The sequence below is a fragment of the Dama dama genome, chromosome 24 (assembly GCF_033118175.1).
Source record: "Dama dama isolate Ldn47 chromosome 24, ASM3311817v1, whole genome shotgun sequence".
Taxonomy (NCBI): domain Eukaryota; kingdom Metazoa; phylum Chordata; class Mammalia; order Artiodactyla; family Cervidae; genus Dama; species Dama dama.
In genome coordinates this window covers 34,167,443-34,191,053 of record NC_083704.1, presented here as the reverse complement: position 1 = coordinate 34,191,053, position 23,611 = coordinate 34,167,443, and the positions used below count along the sequence as shown (strand labels likewise).

General features: G+C 44.0%; 1 protein-coding gene and 1 long non-coding RNA gene across 2 annotated transcripts in view; both read right to left on the bottom strand.

Annotated features, from left to right (window-relative positions):
* Nucleotides 1–5,427: 5,427 nt before the first annotated feature.
* Nucleotides 5,428–23,611, bottom strand: part of RYBP (RING1 and YY1 binding protein) — a 74,312-nt gene continuing 56,128 nt past the window's right edge. The window contains exons 3-5 of the mRNA XM_061128069.1: nt 9,931–10,107; nt 9,738–9,836; nt 5,428–9,314 (exon numbers count right to left, since the gene is read on the bottom strand). Of these exons, the coding sequence (XP_060984052.1) occupies nt 9,062–9,314; nt 9,738–9,836; nt 9,931–10,107 (529 nt within the window). The 3' untranslated portion in view covers nt 5,428–9,061. The remainder of the gene's footprint in view (nt 9,315–9,737; nt 9,837–9,930; nt 10,108–23,611) is intronic.
* Nucleotides 10,971–17,036, bottom strand: LOC133045755 (uncharacterized). Its single transcript, XR_009690331.1, has 3 exons — nt 11,990–17,036; nt 11,752–11,791; nt 10,971–11,164 (listed from the first exon to the last, which is right to left on the bottom strand). It is a non-coding gene; the product is annotated as an uncharacterized LOC133045755 (long non-coding RNA).

Sequence of the window (23,611 nt, the reverse complement as noted above, 5' to 3'; positions counted from 1 at the left end):
CAGCTAGGATTAACCAGAAACCACTTCAAACCCCCCCCCACACACACACCATCTAAAATGTGGTTTTCTTGCTTTTTCCGTTGAGACCGAAGACCACCATGTTTTCCACATGTTGTCCTGGTTGCAAAAGTAAGAGGGTCTCAAGTTCTGGGACCACAATGAGAGACATACAATATTCCAGTGGCTGCACCAATTAGGTCCCTTTGCCCCCAGCCTTGGGGAAGGTAAATGGCCCATTACTTGGTAGGTAATGCATACCACATGGCATTCCTCAGCCTCGAGGAAGCCGGAGCGGACTCATTTTCCTAGCAAGCACTGGAACTGAGCCGTATAGTGCAGACCCCCGGCACCAAGGCTTGGCCCCTTCCCCACCATCACCTGTACCAGTGGGCGTCCCTGCTGGCCAAAACTCCACTGTAGGCTTCCCAGAATTCAGTTCTTTATAGCCATGCTTGGAAATCTTGTATCTCTCTCTCTATCTGTAGCTGACTCTTGAACAACATAGCTTGAACTACTCAGGTAGATACACTTGAACTACTCAGGTAGTTCACTTACACTCAGATTTTTTTCAATAAATACTATCAATACAACAACACATGATTTGTAGCTGGTTGAATCTTTGATTGGTTGAATCCGCAGATGCAGAACCACAGATATTAATACAAAGGGATGACTGTGAGTTACACTTGGATTTTTGGAGAAGGGGGCAGCAGAGGATGAGATGATTAGATAGCGTCACCGACTGAATGGACACAAATTTGAGCAAGCTCTGGAAGACAGTAGAGGACAGAGGAGTCTGGCATGCTACAGTCCATGGGGTTGCAGAGTCGGACACAACTGAGTGAACAACAACTAACCCTCCTATGTTGTCAAGGGTCAACTGTTTATCTCCTATGGGTTCTTTCCCTCTGGAGAATCCTAACTAATACACAATGGCTTAAATAAAAGAGAAGTTTCTGTCTCACCTGTGAGGTCAGGAGCTGCGCAGGGCATCCAGACTGCTATCTTTCAACTCTTATCATCCTTACTGTGTAGCTTCCATCCTTGGGGTGATCTGATAGGCTGAGATGACTGCGTTGCAGCCACCACATTCAAGTCCCAAGCTGGAAGCTTGAGGAATCAGGCAAAGCTAAAGGATGTTTGCCTCCCTTCCATCATTCAAGGATGTGAAGTCTCTCCACTGGGTGACTGGGAGATGTCATTGTTCTTAAATTCACATACGGCCCTTCTGATCAGACAGACCTGGGCTGGGGCTGGCTGTGCCCTCTGTGACACTGGGCGAAGGCTGTCAAGATGTAAAGACAGTTCTGCCTCTGTGTGGCCCACAGCAATGGTTTAGTGGAGACCACATCAGACTGCCATTTCCTGGGTAGACTCCTTTCGGGCAAAGAGTTCAGAGTGGACAGAAGTGAAGGTCCACATGCTGCAGCCAGCCATCCAAACATAGTCAGGAAATAAAATGTTAAGTCTTTCAACATGGGCAGAGGCTGGCCACCCTCTCGGCTCATCCCACAGGGCCTGATGCTTCTTGGGACGCAAGAAGCAGAGCTAGTGGCCCTGGACTGGGAGAGCCTGTTCTCCAAGAGAATTGTAAGTTGAAGCCAGAACCTGCACATGGGGAGGAGTGGGTTAAGAGGGGTGAGGATATAGCTAGTCTCTATCCTGGAACTATGGCCTTTACTATCAAACAGCAGCAGAGTCAGTGCTGGGCTTTGTGAGGGGCACTGCTTCATGGGGGGAGACACGGGCGAAGAACAGAAGCGGATTATGGGCAGGCCATTACGGGGTTGAGTGGCGGGCTTTTTAGAGGTGCTCAGGAGCATCTGTGAGAGAAGGCTCCTGGCTCTATCTGCTGACTGCTAGAGACGAGAAAATGCCTGTAGTAGGGCCTTGGAGCCCACACCGTGTCAAATACCTATTTACCATCTCCTCCATCCTCTCTTCCAACTAGGCTTCCTGCGGTTGAAAGGCAGGAAAATAGCAGGCTTCCTGGGACTTTTCAACAGAAGCACTCATCAAGGCAGCGGAGTACACAGAGAACTGAAATTTCTTTGAGATCCTGTGTTCTATTGTTGAAATTCACGTTGAAGTAGCATTTCATGCCCCCTCTCCACGATTCCAGAATTTTGTCTTGTGTATTTCGCTCCTCAGGCATGCCAGGTGGCCCGCCTCCTCCCCTCGTCCCCTCCAGCCACACCAGCCTTTCCCAGGCAGCTGCCACGGAGGGTCCCCGGCGCAGGCAGAGCGGGTCTCATGCTGGGCTCCCCAGCCAGCCGGGCACACCTCCCTCAAGCGGCAGCCGACTCTATTAAGCAAAATCTTCAGATGTCCGGGTCGCAGGGCGGTGGGGATTTTCACAGGCACTGAAGTGGATGGTCACGTTGAGAGGCTGCCAGCATCTCACCTGCTGTCAGGAAGAAAGGCTTCTGGTGTCCAGGGAGTCAAGAATGACTCACTTAAGCAGGAGTGTCACTAAGATGAGAGGGGATTCAAGAGCGCAGCTGACAGCAGAGCACGCTGTTAAATCCTCCCTGAAAGTGAGAGGACAAGCCCGCAGGGTGTGGAGCCGGCCCCCTGCCATGACCACACTGCTGGCACGCAGACACTCCGGGAGGATTTTCCGGTTACAGTTACGAGCGCCAAGACTTTCTCTCTTCTGCGGTGGAGCTGCCTTACAGCTCTGAATGGCCCTATCTCTGTGACTAATTGGAACCTGAAAGTGAAAGAAGCAATGCCCTTGCAAAGCTACTGTGGTTTCAAATGTGGCCTCCACGGTGGGAAGTGGCAGACAGATTAGATAGATAAGGAAATATTTAAAAACAAGATAAGACAATCACAAAACAAAACAAAACCCTTCTCATTCATTCCCAGTATTAACACCAGTGAAGCAGTAGAATGAACATGCAGGAAAATGTTGCTGTTACTAGAAACAGCAAATTAGCAACGAATGGGCCACTGGCCCATGACACTTGGGAGCAGAGAACAGGGCAGGAGCGGTTTGCTTCAGAGGTGAGGAAAATGAGCCCGGGGAGGCTGACTTGCCCAAGGTCACCCAGTCAGGTGGAGGTGGGAGTCTCACCCCGTTCTGGCTCCAAAGGTTTGTCCTGTTCTTTCCCGGCATCGCATCCGCTTGGTGTTCTGCCCTGTCATCCGAGAGCCTCAGAGGTCAGCAGAACCGGTGCAGCAGCCTGGGCAAGTTCTGGTCCAGCCTACAAGGCAGCACTGTGGCGTCTGGCATTTAAAGGGACAGTGTCCACCATGGGCCTCCTCTTGTCCCGTGCTGAGCTACTGAAGAGTTGGTGTGTTGGATATTTCATTCTCTTCCTCCCTGACTCCTTCAAGCCTCTCAGCTGCCTTCTGCTTGGGATTCCTATGGCTCCAGGAAGTGCTCCACAGTGGAAGAGTTGATTAAAAATGGCCTTGTAGGGTTCCCCAGTTGCCTCGGGTAGGTCTGATCCAGGGCAGAAAGGGCAAAGGCATTTACCTCCCACGGACGTGGGATGCCTGGAGAGCCGTGTTGAGATTTCTGAGTCTGAGTTCAGCTGAAGAGTAGTACTGTGATCGATTTGTGATGCCTGGCATGAGCGAGGCAGGGAAACCAGGTGTGCACCATCTAGATTAAAAACAGCTGCAGGAACGGGCCCCTCTCAGCCTATGCCCTTTCTCCACATAATCAGTCCTCCTTGCAATCTTCAGAACCGCACCAGGTGCATAACTAGGCACTGGATGCCCCACAGCAGACTGCCACCCTAGCCTTGCAGTTAACGCCCTGAGAGAAGGCAGGGTGACCAAGCAGAACACAACAGCTTTCACTCCAGATTTCAGTCCCTTTCCCTCTCCAGACAAGGCCAATGATCTTTTCTAGAAAAATCAGAGCCTTTCCTTGCAGCATTCAGTGGTTCATAGCTACTGTGTGTAACAGCTCAGGCTGCCAGATGAAGACTCACCTTTCCTGACAAGCACCAGTAAGGGTAGCCAGATTAGAACCTGGCTTCTCTTGATGATTAGCAAGCAAGATTGATCAAGAATTTTTACGCCTAACATACCAGTGGCTCTGAAGCTTTCCTTGCTGTGATGTTAAAGTTTCAGAGGAGCTCTAAACTGCTGGGAGGTCAGGGATGAAAAAGATGCAGGGCCTCAGTGACAGCTCTTTCCTTCTCCTCACTGCTCTGGGGAAGGGGCTGGCCGATTTCCATGTTACTGGACAATGAATGCAGAACTTTTCAGCTGAAGACATCATCCTAACCTCGACCAAGATTAACTCAGCAAGAGCTTCCTACCATGGTGGTGTTAATACATTGGCCATGGTATTCCTCAGTAGGGGTGTCTAGACATGTGTTATCAAGGCTGGTGTTTAGCTAAAGATACAGGAAAGAAGACTTCACCTTCCTTCTCATCTTCACAATTTGAAGGCATTCACTAAAAGACATCCCTGCACTTCCATGGTAGGGACCAGCCTTCAGCTGTATGCCTTTATCTATTATGGGAGACAGCCTCTAGCTTCCCCAAAGGGTAGTGCCAGTGTGGGGACCCATAAAGATTCCTCAGGTACCAAGGAAAGCTGAGAGTCAGGGTACAGCCAGCCCATCACCTGAGGGCCCTGGGAAACATCAGAGTCACTATCTGTTCCCTGTTCTTCAATCCATCCAGATTCTTTCCAAGATTCTTGAAGAGCCAGACTCCGGCTATAACCCAGTACTGGAAGACAAAAGAGAATGACGTTTGCTAAGTTTCCTTTTACCAGGACAAACCAATTTTCTTATTACGATCCTGCACCATTTACACTCTTCCCATTTGCTAGACTAGGAAGCGTAATCGGGTGAATCTTAAAAGTGTTCTAAGTGGTTTCCACATCTTTGGAAGTGATGACCTCCTTAGCACTGGGCAAGATGCTGGCTTTATGCAGCTTTTAGGTTTGACACTATTTCCTTTTCATGAGGGTCACAGTTAACCTGCAGTTAGCTGCAGCTGGCCAGAAATGGGTTCTTTCCAGGGTTCTTCAGTTCTTCAGGCACTGAATTAACCAGTTCCCCATCATCTTCACTTCCTTCATTAAATCATCACTGCCTACCTCAAAGGACTCCTTTAGAGACACTTGTTTGCTTTCTTCCAAAATTCGGGCATTCTTTGGTTCCACTGTTTTCTGCTGCAGCTCTGAGCCATGTACTGAGATACCCAAATCAACTTCAGCATCTGATAAACTCCAGTTCTCCTGAAATACTACATAAGTGAAAAATCTGAGTACAAAAAGTAACCTCCTACTTGCTAATGTCTACACAGACAAAAATAAAGATTTCAGTGTAAATTTTACTATTTTATTTGTGAAAAAACTACAAGCAGAATTCATAAATAGACATTTCTATTTAAAGCAGGAAAACGATAAAGTGGCTTCTAATAACATAGTCGTGCACATGCCAGTAACAGGAATATATTAACATCTTTTATTTGCTAGACAAAGAGAAGTGTCCAATATAAATTTCCCCCAAACATTTAAGACCTGTGAATTTCTGACCAGTTCACAAAACCACCGACACTTTAGCATGAAGAAAAAAACAAATCTAACAGACTGTCAGCTCTAAAGACATTACAGAGCAGAACTTCCAAAAGCGTTATACAAGCTGTCTTTCTGAGCAAATGAAAAATATAGCTCGTATAATACATTAACAAAAATTCACAAGATAAGATTATGTTTTGACATACTTAACAAGCATTCTCTATTTGTCTCCAACAAACAAAGCTAAGGAAATAATGTAACCATCTTTACACAGTAAATTAAGGTTACAAGTCATACACAAGAACAGAACTGCTTGCGCATTAAAAACTGTTCAGCTCCATTGTCTTACTCTAAATGTCGGCTCTTAAACCATTTTCGGTTACATACAAGCAAAGGTTATTATATATCAGCAATTAATAAATTTTCAATAATTTAAGATATGGTAGCTTAAAAAAGTAGACTGAGAATGGTCTTGATAAGGCAGGTGAAACATCTTAGTGGAACTAAACTCACAGAAGCTTCTGCCAATGTTTTAAATGTCCAGATTAAAACTGAAAGATTTTGACTGAAAATATTTTGAGGGTATCAGGATGTCTTTACCTTTTTTCTTTTTTTTCCCCCTTTTTTTGAACTGCATGACTCAAGCAGAGCAGGTTGGGTAAGCTCTGTGTGTGCGTGCACACGCACGAGTGTGAAAGATTGTGTGGTATTAAAACAAATGGAAACTTGCAAGCATTAACACTGTGCTTTTGTTTTGTTTTTATAACCTGCTTACTGTGCCGCTGAATACCAAGTATTTCTGGTCCTCTTTCAATATATATCTTTTATCATCTACACTAGTGTTTTTACACGCTGCCTACTAATTGTAGGGTAAACTGCAAAAGCAGGAAGTTACAGGAATTCCATTTCCAGAATACATGCCTGAGGGATGTCATCCACTTCGGAAATTAAAAGTCTAAAGTACCTATTGCTTCACTATCATAACACAATACACAACAGCAGCCAAAGGCCGGGCCCAAAAACATCTGATTGCTGAGCGCACTCCCACCGTGAGCTGCAGTTTCTACCAAACTGGCAATGTCATCATCTCACCTATTCTAAAGCGATCCTCCCTTCCTTCACCCCTATTTTTTATTTTTAAATTTATCACGGAGGCAGAACTGAAAAACCAAGACATTGGCAATGAATTAGCAGCCTCTGAGTAGCTGGTTAATCAGCTTTTTCCACTAGTCTAGGGGTCCAATCACTTTACATGAAACTAATTTTGCAAAAGTACACAGTGTTTCTGAACAAAGTGCATACCAACACTTACTGGTTCCAAAAGCAGTGCAACCCACATGAGTTTGGTGGCATTTAAATTTTTTTAAAAAGTTAATTAAAAAACTTAGCAATTCCTTACATCTCTGGAAAATAAATATGGCTGACTAATTTACCCTCCCTGAGACCCTTAATAAAAGGAATATTAAAACTTTAGAAGGAATGTCTTTGCAATACCCCACTAATATTAAAATGTGGATTTAAAATTCATAGTCAAATCACTATGTATTATATATTCTGATGCTTATAGAAAGCATCTGATTTCCTTTGGTTCATTAATAAATACTTTAAAAATGTATTTAAAAAGGTAAGTATAGCTTGCATCCCAGATACAAGCAGTATTTTTTAAAAAGAGGGGAAACATTGTCCATGCATTTGAGAAGAGGACCATAGCAACAAATGGCACTGCTTTTATCATCTATACCTTTGAGAACAGAATTTAAATGATGGTACATCAGTGACTACAGAATAGTTTTAATGTAAATGTGAAAGGAGCCTTTCCTGTTGGCTACTCAAATCAAGCTGTTAATTTTTCTCTTTATTCGTTGCCTCCATACACAGAAGTTACTTCTATTCTTATGCAAAACCAGGTTTTTCACACCAAAATGCAGCGTTTCATCACTAATCTGCTGCCCTCCCAGGTCGAACAAAGGAAGGTGACATCAAGTTCCCATGCTTGAAATGACTCTCAAGTCTACGAACTCTGCGAATATGAATGTAAGAGTCAGACAGAAGAGAGATCCTAAATCCAAACAAAACAAAACAGAACATTTTTATAAAATGAGGAGGGGTGGATTCATATTAGTGGTCTTTTACACATTTTTTATTTTTGCAAGGCATTAAAAAAAAAAGTGAGAAGAATCATTTTTAAAAAGAGTTTACTCAAGCTGTCTTTGTGTTGAGGAAGTAAAAGCTCAGCTCACAGGAAGTAGGAGCTTTCCCTGCAACTCTAGCTGCCCGCCCTTCAACCATTTCTTCACCACTTGCATTCCTTCCCACAGCAGGGAGCTGAGACACATCATGGAACTGAAAAGCTCCATGTCGGGACTGGATGTGCTGGTTGATAACCTCTGTTCAGTCAAACAACAAGACTAGACTTTAAGAAAGGAAAAGAATTCTCACTGAATGGTAAGGGAAACAAGGGGCTGTAAAGCAAACAAAGTTCGATTAAACAAAACACCGTGTGCAAAGTGGAAACAGGGATTTGCTTGTGTGGACCAAAAAGTACAGGTTAGACGGTTTGAATGCTAAAACTAAGAGACAATTTATCAATTTACCTCAGACATGAGTAGAGGTCTGGAAAATGGATGGAATTCGAGTTACAGAATACCATATTTTCATGAATGCTTATGTAAGAAGAGCAAAGTGAACATGTAACCGTAATTTACACGAATACTTGGCATTCTGGAGCTAGTTTAGTTACTTCCGAATGATCAAAGCCCTCCCGACTAAACCACTTGTGATTTGTCAGTCATTCCACCACAAATGCAGGCTATCTGGAGCAGTCTTTAAATTTGAGATCACATTGTTTAAAAAATATATATTTTCGTATCACCCGGTACTTTTTAGACAGATGAGAGTCAAGTCCCCACGTGGGCTGGAACGTACTTCACTAAGACTGACTCTAGCTCAGTTTCAGCGCGGTCATAGACGACTGTCCCAGGTCTGTAACTGTTCAAGGCTGTGTTCACATCACAGTGTATCAAGCACCAGCGTTGCCATGGATTGGTTTCAAATAACCTTTTATATATAATTTTATATTTATATATATATAGTTATATCAAAACTGATAGTACATAGTATAACTGGAAGAAAGAACTAAACTTAAAAGGATATGCTGCAAGGATGGAGTCTGTGAACACAATAAATAAAAGTTCCCTCCCCCTCCCACCCTGCCCTCCCCCAACAAAACAAAAACAAAAAACCATTTGTAATGTACATGGAAAATTGTGCACAGCAGATTTTTTTTTTTTTTTTTTATAAAAAGTAGATTCAGGAGCACATCCAATTATAAATGATTGTTAGGAAAATCATATAAAACAATGGAATACATAAAAGTGTCAAGAGTAATCGTCAGGGTGCGAAATTCCTTGGTGGCCAGATGCCCATGGCAAGCAGAAATTATCCTGGCAGCATCACTAAGAGGTCGATGTCCACAGAAGATTTTCCAGGGGGTGCAAGCGGCATGGGCAGGTGGAGGATGTGAATTTCATACCCTGATTCATAGTTTTCACAATTCCATGTGCAACTTCAGAAAGATTCATCATTTACTGCTGACATGTCGCCCTTCGGCGTGGAGGAGCGGGAGGAGCCCTTGTCTGTGCTCTCCGACCCCGAGCTGCTCTGGTTCTGCTGTTCTGACCCCGCGCTGGAGGTCACTGTGGATGAGGATGTCGAGGAGGAGCGAGTCTTTTCCTTAAAGTCTGTGATAATGACGGTGACGTTGCCCACAGTTACTGCCAACTGCTGCGCGGTGCTCCTGTCCACGTTTTTCAGCCGGGGCCTGAAAGCAACACCACAGGGGAAGAGCCTGTTAAATCAGGTATGGGTGCAAAGGACTTCAGTTCCAACGTCACACACACACACCTCATGACACTGTGCCAATGAATCTAAGCCGCCAGCACGGGTACCAACGCTTACCACCAAACCGGCTGAAAAGCGCAGCAAGAATGGAAACCACAACCAGTCAGCAAAGCTTTGGACCACTGCGAAATTAAAATCAATTTATCTTTCTCCTGTTTTGGTCTCAGTGTTAAAAAAAAAAATAGCTCATACATATGTGCAGGTATTTTGAAAGTTAACAGTCCCACCCCAGCTCTTCATCCCACCCCTTAACCTACAAACCCAGAGGCACAAACCATCCCCGACTCTTGACTATGAGCAGCCAAATCCAGGCAGTGATGTATTTCAGTCTAGTTTCAGATACCTTGAGGTGTGATTCGTTTCACTGGTCTTTGTTGTAGCATTTGCAGACTGTATACTGTTCACTTCGCTAGGAGGATCTTTCAGAATATCAGACTTTGGTCTAAATGGGGAGACAGAAAAAGAGGCATTTAAAAGACATCTTTGATTTGCCTGCAAAATAACACAGCACTGTACTGAGTTACTCAAGACCTTACTTTGTTTTCTTGTTGGTGTTTTTCTTGGTAACACTAGGACTAATTTCTTTATCTTTCTCAGGTTTCTCTTTGTCTTGCTTTTCGACTTTCTCCTTCTTCTCCTTCTTCGGGGGTGGGGGAGTGGCGTACTGTTGGGCCACCTGCTGTGCCACCAGCTGAGAATTGATCCGAGGTTTTCTACAACATTCAAGAAGAGATGCCTCATTATTTGCTTTATTTATAAATATTTATATTTCTTTGATTTTTAAATTTTGGTCTCATAATGTTTAGGTATTTTATTATTGGTATCTGGCAACTCAAAACTAAATTATATGATGTTATTTCTACATTATTATTTCTCGGTAGTATGGTTAAAGTCCATAAAACTTTTCCTCTTTCAAATCCACTCTCTGTACACCTTTAATGACACAGACACGTGCTCAAACACATACACACATCCCTGTGCAGTCCAGACTTTCAGCCAATAAAACATGACTGCTTCCAGAGTTCTGAGAGCACTACTTCTTTTGAGTTGTCAAGATTACACTGACTGACAGCTTTCAAACACTGCTGCTGCAGAGGGTTAATCTCATTTTATTAAATGGACACTGGTAATCCCTTGAAAAGAGAATGAAATTAGAAGTGTGACATTCACTCCTCAATCTAATCATTCTGACTTGGTCTGCTCCCCTGCAGTTCTGTGACTGGCACCCCAACAACACAGAGCAATGGACGGTAACTGTGGTTCATACGAGCTCCCAAGGGAGTGAACACTGAAAATCACTATAAAAAAAATCTTAGAAAAGGGATACATTCATTGTGCCGTCAACCATTATGTGTGTGCCAGTCTCCAACTGACACTGGCTTTTAGCACTATTGTTTACAAAGTCTAAGTGATGCCAAATGTTTCTCACAATGCATGACCATTCAGACCCAAATGGCAAAGGGAGAAAGGAAAGCTTAGCACACAGTATTAATTTTCAAAGACATCAGCTTCTAGATCGACATTTACAATATAATAAACTCTCCAAGTATAAGGTGTGAAGGTGAAAGTCACTCACTCATGTCCAACTCTTTGCGACCCCAAGGACGAGACAGTCCATGGAATTCTCCAGGCCAGAATACCGGAGTGGGTAGCCTTTCACTTCTCCATGGGATCTTCTTAACCCAGGATAGAACCCAGGTCTCCCACTTTGCAGGCGGATTCTTTATACCAGCTGAGCCACAAGGGAAGCCCAAGGTAGGACGCATGCATCTAAATTAGGGTCACTAATGAGGTGAAGCAACTGCCGGCCACCATCTGACAACCCCCCTCAGACCCTATATCCCACTCTGCTCGCCACGATGGAGGCACTGGCCAGAGAAAAGTAACTGGACAGATGAGGTCTGGTTCATCCATGAAAGAACCAGTGGTAGAGGAACGGAAGTGGAAGGAAAAAATAAAAAACAAACCTAGGAAAAACAAAAAATAATCATGCCATTTTATTAAAAAAAAAAAAAAAAGCTGCTGCTGCTAGGAAGAGGACACACTGCCTGAACTACCTCTTGGGAGAGGGTGTGATGTGGCTGAGAAGAAATACGGGATGAAGGGGGGACAGCCGCCTACTCCACAACCTCATCAGGCCGGCCTGCTTGGGGAAGCCCCTGGCTTTTGTCTGAGTGTCTCGGTGCTGGCTCCACAGTTGTGTGGCTTTGCAGGAAACTGATGAACACAGGACCAACCCCAGGGCACGTCTCCTATGTTCTCCAGCAAACACGGGCCTTGGTAGTGGATGGCACACAACGAAACCCCGTCCCAGATACAGTCACCGCAGGCTGGACCACAACCACACACAGCCTCACCTGCCACCGAGCGAGGGATTCAAACACAGATGTGCAGTGCCTAGGAGACAAAGGGGGGAAGCACTTAAGCTAAGGCCCTGCCCTTTCATGTGGAAGGCAACTTTCCTTCTTCATAGGTTTGCTTCCTTGGTGGCTCAGACAGTGAAGAATCTGTCTGCAATGCAGGAGACCCAGGTTCGAGCCCTGGGTTAGGAAGATCCTCTGGAGAAGGGGATGGCATCCACTTCACTATTCTCACCTGGGAAATTCCATGGACAGAGGAGCCTGGCGGGCTACTACAATCCACAGGGTCACAAAGAGTCAGACGCTTACTTAAGGCAGCAGCAGTCTATTCTACTCCTTCAAAGAGGAAGCATATCTGTTAATACTTAAGAGAGAAGATAATCACCACTACAAGCCATTTCACAAGTACTCACCAGGGACACAAACAGATCAGATCAGTTGTCTACAGGGATTACCAGACAGCTTAAATCAGAGTAAGAATACAAAACAAAACTGTCTTACACTAACCAATACTCAAGATGAAATAACTTAATCAGAGTTAAACTAAATACATACAAAAAGCTACCGTGGTGGAGAATTTCAATTAAACTAGTATGTATGCTCACGACACAGAATGACGAGAGGACAACGGGACAGCAGCCCAAGGCCACCTTCAACAGACACTCCATGGCGCACCAAACCCTCGCCCCGAGGAACCCCGAGCCTCGTCCACCAGGCCTGCCCAATTTGAGTTACGGGGGGCCTGTCTCACTCCAGGCACATCCTGTGAAGTTCTACAATGTTACTTACCACACCACTATGTAACTAGCAATCAAATGTACACTCCTGAATGGCACGACTGCATCTTAATCATCTTTGCACTATGGCATTCAGCACAGTACCAGGTACCCAATAAAATTACCTCCTGGTTGAATGAAGAATAAACAAACGCTGCAGAGAAAGACAAAGTAAGATAAGGACTGAGAAAAGAGCCCAGGCTCTGGTGATCAGGAGGTCACTGCTGATTTTTAGGAGACCAGTCCCAATGAGATTGGGACTGTGAAAGTGAAGGGACGACAGGATGTCAGAGGAATAACCTAGGGGTGGCCAAGAAGAACTTTTTTGGAGAAATGTCGCAGTGAGATAAAGGATGGTCCTGCCACTACAGAGGGGTCAGTACGGCTGGAGGAAACTTCCACAGGAAAGGGAGGCTGAAGTCGCGTGTGCTGTAGAGCGAGGAGGACGGAAGGCAGGCCAGACCGCAGTGCCAGCCACGGGGCAGAGGGGAGACAGCAGACAGTCAACAGCAGCACTGGCGGAGGCACGGTCTTCTGAGACCGGGGAGGGATGCCAGGTCCTGGGGGGTTATGGACAGAACATGGAAATGAGAAATCAGAGCAGAGAGCCTGAAACCATGGACATCAGAAGTGGTGCCTAGGATGGTTGGCAGCTGGAACTGCCAGAGCAGAGAGCTAGGGACAGGCAGAGATGAAAGGAAGTCACCCTTGTCTCACAAACAGCCCTTTACGCCAGGCACCTCGTGCGCCTGAGAGCAGCTCCCCAGCACCTGGACCCCGCTCCCTGGCGGCGCGCCCAGGCCAAAGGCACGCCGGACACAGGTGACAGGCCCGGGGCCTGGCTGGCGCTCCTCCCACGGACGACCACCCTAACACCTCAGCAGGCAACCCCTCAGAATGCTTCAGCCCATGTGCCACAATCCGGTACCCAAAAGACACGATCTACACGCGCGCACTCACACAAAACCATAAGGATGTCCTCACATGCCCCTAAGGAAATGAATGCCTGACCAGAACGGTGAAACAAGTGTTCCTCCCCTCTAATGTGCAACCAAACCGAAACTTCACAAATGAAAAGGACCCAAGGCTAACTAGGAGAAGGCAATGGCACCCCACTCCAGTCCTCTTGCCTGGAAAATCCCATGGATGGAGGGGACTGGTGGGCTGCAGTCCATGGGGTCGCTGAGAATCGGACACGACTGAGCGACTTCACTTTCACTTTTCACTTTCATGCATTGGAGAAGGGAATGGCAACCCACTCCAGTGTTCTTGCCTGGAGAATCCCAGGGACAGGGGAGCTTGGTGGGCTGCCGTCTATGGGGTCACATGGAGTCGGACACAACAGCAGCAGCAAGGCTAACTGAGATCAGATTACCAAGAAATATGGCATGTCTGCTAAAGGCACCTGTGTTGTTTCAGAAGTACATTCTCAATGTCCTCAAGTAACAACCCAGTAACTCTTCCATCACCACTTGCCCCTTGCCCACAAAAAAACCCTCATCAACAAGTTGACAATCATTATTTTAATTAGAGTGTTTTTTTCCAACTAGTTGCCCCAACAAATTCCACAGTTTTTCTCAGATCAGGAAACATGGTGAGGTAGGAAAATGCATCTAATTCATTTTGAAATGGTGCAGTGTTACTGAACTAAATGCATAACTTCTGGAGGAGAAGATGAAGAAACAAGAAGGGGTCATCAGTGGGAGGCCCTCCAAAGGTACCACCCTGCCAGATCTGCCCTGGCAGCTCCTGTCATCCGTCCCCTCATTTCTAGGCCAGCACGCTCCAACGGCATGAGGGTTGGGGATGTGCCCGCTCCACTAAGAGCCACATGAGCCCCACTCCCACCCTGATAGGTTCTCCCAGCTCAAAGTTCTAAACCGCCTGTGAAGCAGGAGGAGCAGAGCCACCTCACAGCCACCAAAGGACAGGCACACTGTGATGGAGTCAGCACAATGTCCTCTAGATCAGAAAGAGCAAGACCCCTGCTAAGGCTTACAGTAAATGGCTACACTGGGATTTTTAACACAGACCCAACTGAACTATCATTCAAAAACTCCTCTGATGTAAGTAACTTGAAAATGTCCTTGCCCCCCGACACCCATGTGTTGTGTGCACACGCCCGTGTATGGGGTGGGTGGGGTGGGGAGAGGGCTCAGGGTGCTGGGAATGAAAGTCCCAGGTCAATCCAGGCTACAATTCTGACAGACACCTGCACAAGAATTCTAGCACACTTGATAACCCCACTGTCCTCACTGGAGCAAGGACAGGACTACTTGGTTATCCTTAAAGGGAAAGGGTAGGGGGAAGAGACGCTGGTGAGAATGTTTTCCGATGTCTATGGAACACTGATATTTAATACTGCTGATCAGTGAGAAATAGTTACTTCTCACAGATTTACAATGCCCAATGCAATCTTTTAAATGTTACACAACACACTGTAAACAGCTTGTTTAATGGGCAGAACTTCCAGCATGTTGTAGGGAAGTCCGTTCTTCAATGTGGAGCTGAGAGCCTGGATTCTCCAAAATTACCTAAGTCTCCCAAGAAACAAATCTTAAATAAGCAATCAACAGCCTTCACAATACAGGGGAAACCTCAGATCAATGAACATGGTTTACTGCTTTTAGTGTCTAAGTCTGAAAGTCCATCAACTAAAAATAATAAAAAACAACAAAAATGCTACACAGCCTGACCAGAAATGCTAAAATGTAACAGGGGGTCGGTCTGGTTTCCTCTGTAAGTACATTTGGCAATGAAAGTTTTTTCCTATCTTCTTCTTCAAAACTATATTCTGTCAATAACAAAATTTTTAGTTTTCTCAAAAATTTTGTGTTTATTGTTGTTTTTACAATAGTTTACAAAAGAAAATCTGCTGTGAAATTTCAAACAGACACCATCAAGAAATCTTGTCTATCTGAGCCCACATGAACACAAATGAGAGCAAAAAGCAAACAAAACCAAGCTATCTTCCTGGATCGCTTAGATGTGTGTACTCACGGCACTTCTGGGGAGCAGGGGCAAACCTTGTATTTCCCCCCCAACAGCCCTTTCCTTGTCCACTGTGTGCTTGGGGAATCTGAGATCACTTCTGTGCTTTTCTGTATCTCCTCTGCTCCCACAACTAGAGAAAAGAGAGACTACTTCTTTAGTTCAGGCAACAAAGAGCAATAACACATGGTTTCTTTTGTTTCATAATGTCCAACTCTTCCTAAACTATCACTTGTGTCTGGCTCACTTATGGAACTCTATTTTCAACAAAAATACCTCAAAGGCTCTGGAATCAGACAATCAATTTATTCATTAAAAAAAAAAAGTACTCTGCAACTTACAAAACATCTTCTCCAAGTTAACCTACATTGCCCTTAAGTGCTCTGAACACTGCCTTTTCACTGACCCCAGCCAACCCCTTCCTTGCCTTGGCAATCGGTTAGTTGAAGAATTAGCAATTTCAAGATCTAACTACTCTGAAAATGCCTGTCCACTTAGCTCACACTATTAGGAGAGCGGATCACATCATGACTCTGTATAAAGGAGACTTCTCCACATGACCCATTTTCCAGTCCCTACACTCAAAAGAGTCTACACATGTGCACTGGACTAACTAGGATGCATTCCTCCCGCTCAACAATGACTGAATTTTTCTATTACTGATGCCCCACAATACATACATGAACACACACACACACTAGCTGGGAACAAAGAAAAGTACTCTGCACAGCCATTTCCCACTACAACACTGTGAAAATGAAATGGGAATAGTAAATGTAACCTCAAGGAAATGGGAACCTCACGGAACGCCAAATGCGTAAAAATGCTTTGTAAACTTTTTTCCTTTGCAGAAGTACCCTGATAAAGCCATAATGAGGTTAAATAAATCTGATCTTTGTCTGGACTTGTCTGCATACAATATGTATTCCAAGTTAAAGCAATCAAACAGCAAATTTATTTGTGGGATAGAATCCATTTTTACATGGGCTAATGCCTGTATTTACCTTTTAAGGTGATTTAAGGTCATAGTTTGTCTGTCCCAACATTGTCAACCACACACTAATGGCTCCTGGCTTTTACAGCAAAACAGAAAAGAGGTCCTACAAGAAGAACTTGTTTTCTGTCCATCTTACCCGCCCCACTCCTGACCCATTATATTTTAAAGCCCAAAGATACAGCAGAGGAGAAATGCTGTGAGCAGAACACAGAAGTCAGGATTCTGGCTCCAACATCAATGGCCACAAAATCTTAAAAGGAGATACAAGATTTCTTTTAATATCTAACAGGCACAGTTAAAATAGATTTGAATAATCAGACTACTTTAGGCCTGTTTCCCCTTCACCTATCCTTCTTTAAAAAGAAAAAACAAACACCAAAATCCAACAACTACTACTGGTTATCTACAACAACACTAACAGGTATGTTACACAATCACTATTATTCCTAAAAAAAAGAGAAAGAGGATTTACAACCAGACCAAGGACTATTAGTCTGGTAGTCTTTCAGCTATGCCAAACTAGGCTGAGAGTTTTTAAATTAAGGGTTTTAATCTCATACAAATTTCTGTACATTTTTGTATTTGATGCACTGCTATAGTACACTTATTACTAAGAATCACCCATGTAAGTCAATCCAGCCCAATGAAGAATAATAGATGAGAAAATATGGCAGATGATCTAGTTTAGTGAATTCCAAGGGAGTTTCTATCTAAGCACCTTCTTTGCCACTATTTTAAAGGACTGATTATCTTGATAGACCAATAGACAGATGAATACACATCTGTTCAGTTATGGAAAGATGAAACCACACAGCACTCCAACCAAATTCTTCCCTGATGGAAGAAGCAGCATCAGACCTTGTTACAAGTCTTTAGTCCCAGTGACTAGGGTGCCATTTCAGCTTGCTGGTTTAGGCCCAGGTCATTATTTACCCAGACCTAACTGGCTTTGTTTTGGAAAGAGGAATACTCTTGGCCTTCCGCAGAGTTGTTCTCGGCACAGAGGCAGGCTACACCACAAAGTAGTGCGGAACTTCTGTGACCTTGGGACCTTCACTGCTAGGATCGTACACTGCATGCCACTATTAAATTCTCTCTGCTCCCCAAATAGTATCTTTTCTCTCCTAAAGAGTTTTTCCCCTCTCAGGTAAATACTCGTCTTGATGAAGTTTCTCAAATCCTCTGGCTTATCTTCTAGAATGAGCCCTTGGGAGGGCCTTAAGGGGTCTGAGTTCTTCTCCTTGACTCAGGAGAACCACTCTGCTCTGCATCAGGAAACAAAAATTTCCCCCTCAAACTGGACTCCAACCATCAGATTAAAAAAAAAAAAGGAAGCCATTCCCTTTATCTCATCAACTTCTCCATCCTCGCTTTCACAGATGATAGGCAGAGTACAGACTTTTGAGTTAGGACAGGCTCTGGACCTTATCCAGACTCTGCTACTGAGCCTGGGTAATTCTCTAAGTGGGAATGGAGCCACACCTAACTTAAGAGGTCAAGATTAAAGGCGGTCAAGTTCACTTAGCTCTTGTCATAGTACACATACACAGAACATGCAGACATTCCACAAAATACTGATTGTTGTTCAGTTGCTCAGTTGTGTCCGACTCTGTGACCCCATGGACTGAAGCATGCCAGGCTTCCCTGTCCTTCATCATCTCCTCATCTCCTGGAGTTTGCTCAAACTCATGTCCATTGAGTTGGTGATGCCATCCAACCATCTCATCCTCTGTTGTTCCCTTCTCTTCCCGCCTTCAATCCTTCCCATCATCTGGGTATTTCCCAATGAGCTGGCTCTTTGCATCAGTGGCCAAAGTATTGGGGCTTCAGCTTCAGCATCTGTCCTCCCAATAAATATTCAGAGTTGATTTTCTTCAGGATTGACTGGCTTCATCTCCTTGCTGTCCAAGAAACTCTCAAAAGTCTTCTCCAGCACCACAGTTCGAAGGCATCAATTCTTCGGCACTCAGCCTTTTTTATTGTCCAGCTCTCACACATCTGTGCATGACTACTGGAGAAAAACCATAGCTTTGACTATACCGACCTTTGTCGGCAAAGTGGTGTCTCTGCTTTTTAATATGCTGTCTAGGTTGGTAACAGCTTTTCTTCCAAAGAACAAGCGTCTTTTAAATTCATGGCTGCAGTCACCATCTGCAGTGATTTTGCAGCCCAAGAAAACAGTCTGTCACTGTTTTCACTTTTTCCCCATCTATTTTTCCGGGAAGTGATGCGACCAGATACCATGATCTTTGTTTTTTGAATGTTGAGATTTATGCCAGCTTTTTCACTCTCCTCTTTCACCTTCAACAAGAGGCTCCTTAATTCCTCTATGCTTTCTGCCATTAGGGTGATGTCATCTGTGTATCTAAGGTTATTGATATTTCTCCTGGCAATCTTGATTCCAGCTTGTGCTTCATCTAGCCTGGCATTTTGCAAGATGTTCTCTGCATACAAGTTAAATAAATACAACCTTGATGTACTCCTTTCCCAATTTGGAACCAGTCCATTAGTCTATGACTGGTTCTCATTGTTGCTTCTTCACTTGCATACAGGTTTCGCAGGAGGCAGATAAGGTGGTCTGGTATTCCCATCTTTTTAAGAATTTCCCACAGTTTGTTGTGATCTACACAGTCAAAGGCTTTAGCATAGTCAGTGAAGCAGAAGATGTTTTTCTGAAATTCTCTAGTATCCAAAATACTGATAAACCATCTTAAAAGTAATAGATACATTTCAAAGCACTATCTCCCCAAGCTGGAGTTGCATCTACCACCCTTGCTTAGCTGTGAGGCCAAGGGAAAGATACAAGTCAGAGAGGCTGGTAAGTGTTGCTCCAAGGAAATGGTTCTAGCAACAGAAACCCTTCATGTGGCTGTCTCTAAGTTACTCACTGTCTGACAGCAACAGCGGAACTAAGGACCCCCACTGACTTCGCTGTCAGTTTTTCTGTGTTATCTCAGACAAAAGTTGGGTTTCGCAGATGTGTGTGCATGTGCAAATCACTCAGTCGTGTCCGACTTCTCCAACCCCACAGATACAGCCCGCCAGGCTCCCCTGTCCGTGGGACTCTCCAGGCAAGAATACTGGAGTGGGTTGCCATCTCCTTCTCCAGGGGATCTTCCCCACCCAGGGATCAAATCCAGGTGCTGTATACTGTAGGCAGACTCTTTACTGACTGAGCCACGAGGGAAGCCCCCCAATATACATGGTACTGCACAAATTCACCAGATACGACTTGGCTGGAAACTGGCTCCAAAAAAACTAACATAAGCATTCCTTTACAGCAGAATCTAAAATGTTCTACTACAGATTCAAAATGGTCGTTTTGAGTATTCAAATGTCTCTTATGCTCTGAAAACACACTTACTTGAGCACCATGAACTGTCTGCACTACCAACTTTTCTGTAACTCAGGAACATACATTCAGAAAGTAGGAGAAGCTACAAGTGGCTACAATTCTTGAGAACAAAATCTCTATTTTATAAACCAACCTGGCAGCAAGGAGAGAGATTCTGGTCCAACTGTTCTCAGGCTGTGGTCCAGAGACTCCTGGCGGTATTCAAGACCCTTTGGGGAGGGTGTACAACACCCAAACTATTTTCTATAATAATCATCTCCATAATATTACTTGCCTTTTCGTTTTTCAGCTGAAATGGAAAGTGACATCACTACTCTGAGAGCTAATGTGGCAAATTCTTGTGTTCTAAACATTGCTCAGTTTTATCTGATATAGAAAGTATCTATAGGTATTGCCAACAGGAACAAAAGTTACTTGGGTCCATAATAATTTTAAACAGTGCAAGAGATCCTCTGACCAAAAAATGCTAAGAAATGCAAATTTTAAACTTATCAAGCACAAGGAAAACTTCCAAGAAGGAGGCTTAAAAGTACTTTAACTACAGACTGTAAATCTGGCTTACTTCCATTTCCTCACCCAGGTGGTGCCTAAAACAACAGAATTTCATCATGGTCCTTCAAATATCTAAAGTAAATGTCCCATAAATATGTCCTTTATCTCTCTCACAAAAAGTCAGTCCACTGACAAAGAATGGAATAGTTGACATGTATGGAGAAATGTTTCCTAAACTGTTTTCAAAATGGACCTTTTCTGAAGATGGCTAACCACATTTCTCTTTGACACCTGCCATTCCATATCTCAACACAGATTTTATTCTACTGTATGTAAAAGACTTCAGCGTGAAGACTGACAAGTGCTCGGACCTGGTGCACTGGGAAGACCCAGAGGAATTGGGTGGAGAGGGAGGTGGGAGGGGGGATCGGGATGGGGAATACGTGTAAATCTATGGCTGATTCATATCAATGTATGACCAAAAAAAAATAATAATAATAAAAAAAATAATTTAAAAAAAAAAAAAGAAAGAAAAGGGTCGTCTGCTGGCTGAGCATTTGGCCTGAGCAGTGCTTCAGGGTGGCTACAGCACCTCAGGCAGTGTACGAATCACAGTAGTTGCTGGTACTGTGACGACAGGAGCGGTGGATACACACCTCCCCTCACCTGCCTCGTTAAGGAGGGACGTCCGTGCAGGTACCAAAACCTGACTCTCTGGGCAAGCATCTCTGCTTCCTAAAGCCCAACTGGGCAAAGGAGCACAGAGAAATTTAACAGTCCCTGTGATGTCTCTTATCCTGGTTTCATCTTTGGCATTCTGGCTTATGTTTCCAAATTCATTAAACTAATGTCAACTATATGCAGAGGCAGGGTACTCCGCACTCTAGGTACAGAAATGCTTGTTTTCCAAAGAGTTGATGAAATATGATGCATTAGACTGGTTCCAAATAGGAAAAGGAATACGTCAAGGCTGTATATTGTCACCCTGCTTATTTAACTTATATACAGAGTACATCATGAGAAATGCTGTGGTGGAAGAAGCACAAGCTGGAATCAAGATTGCCGGGAGAAATATCACTAACCTCAGATATGCAGATGACACCACCCTTACGGCAGATAGCAAAGAACTAAAAAGCCTGTTGATGAAAGTGAAAGAGGAGAGTGAAAAAGTTGGCTTAAAGCTCAACATTCAGAAAACTAAGTTCATGGCATCCGACCCCATCACTTCATGGCAAATAAATGAGGAAACAGTGTCAGACTTTATTTTTGGGGGCTCCAAAATCATTGCAGATGCTGACTGCAGCCATGAAATTAAAAGATGCTTACTCTTTGGAAGGAAACTTATGACCAACCTAGACAGCATATTAAAAAGAGACATTCCTTTGCCAACAAGGTTTATCTAGTCAAGGCTATGGTTTTTCCAGTAGTCGTGTATGGATGTGAGAGCTGGACTATAAAGAAAGCTGAGCGCTGAAGAATTGATGCTTTTCAACTGTGGTGTTGGACAAAACTCTTGAGAGTCCCTTGGATTGCAAGGAGATCCAACCAGTCCATCCTAAAGGAGATCAGTCCTATGTGTTCATAGGAAGGACTGATGTTGAAGCGGAGACTCCAATACTTTGGCCACCTGATGCAAAGAGCTAAAAGACCCTGATGCTGGGAAAGATTTGAGGGCAGGAAAAGGGATGACAGAGGATGAGGTGGTTGGATGGCATCACCAACTCAATGGACGTGGGAGGCCTGACGTGCCTGATGTGTTCATGGGTTTGCAAAGAGTCGGACACAACTGAGCGACTGAACTGAACTGAACTGATGCATTAGATTTCACTGGCCCAGATCTCTGCTGAGGGTCCAGTGTGTTTTCTGAACTGCCTCCTGTCACACAAGTTGCATCCCAGGACTTGGCAGGTGAGATGCTCGGTTCTCTCTTCTGCTTTCTGCATTTATTTTGGAATCTAACTCCATGACTTTGGATGAATTACACATTCTCTCCAAACTTCAGTTTCCTCACTGATAAGAGATTAGAACAGAGGAATTAAGCAATCTCTATGGCTCAGATACTTGTATTCAGCATTAATAAAAACTGAACAGAGTAGCTGTTCTTAAGGTACAGGCAAGTTTGCATGGAGTACACTGTACCAACTATACTGCTGGTTTAGTGACTCTGATATGACCTCTCCCCACCACCCCCCAAAGATACCCTAAATTACCTTGTAAATCATGTCAATGATTTTCAGAGGGCTCACAGACACTACAAATCTCTTAGCAAACTGTATCTTCAGATGCAAGTAAACGTGATGACGAATCAAGTCTTTCTCCAAGAAATTCTATACTAAAGCAATCAATTTGCTCTGCAAATTACTTTACAGCTGTCAGAGATCGCATTTTAATGTGTTTAACCATTTTGAAATTACAGTTCATGTCACAAAACTGGGCATTTATAAAGCACACAGAAAAATCAGTAATTCTTCGGGGGGGGGGGGGGGGCTACTTGGATAATTTAAAGAAATCAAGGTCTAACAAACCTGCCCTCTTCAGGTCTTGGTTTCCTCACCTGTGAGGTAAGAAGGTTGGCTAAATTAATGTAATCTTAGGAACTTCCTCAAATCTAATCTTAAAACAAAAATATATGTACTAGAAAATAACAGTTCTAACAGGCTAGTTCATGGTCAAATTATAATGGGCTTCCTAAATCATTGGTAGTCAAAACTTTCTTAAAGCCTATCATCTGTTTGTAAGGGTGTCTACTGCATGGTTTCCCAGCCACAGCATTGGTGATATGCTAGAGAGCTCCTAACTCTTTGCTGTGGGAGCTGTCCTGATGCATTGTAGATGTTTAGCAGCATCCCTGGCCACTACCCACCACATACCAGTAGCACTTCCACCCCCAAGTTCTGACAGACATTGCTAAATATTTCCTGAGTGGCAAAATCAGTCCCAGGTTAGAATCACTGGTTTATACAAGAATATATTAAAAAGGAATAGAAATATTTACAAACAAAGGGAGGCAGCCCAGCAGAAAAACAGCCCTTGGCCCATCAAAATTTTATCACAAGATATCTGTCAAAAACACATATAATTCATCATTCTAATTGCTTGGGATTATAAGAGGGTAGGATTCAGAAAGAAGGGTCCTAAGAGCTTTTCATATATTGGTACTGTGGGGCTTTTTAAAAATTAAGTTGTAACTATCACTCTTCTCAAATAATTTACACAGGTTTTATTAGATAAACTTCTATACTGCAT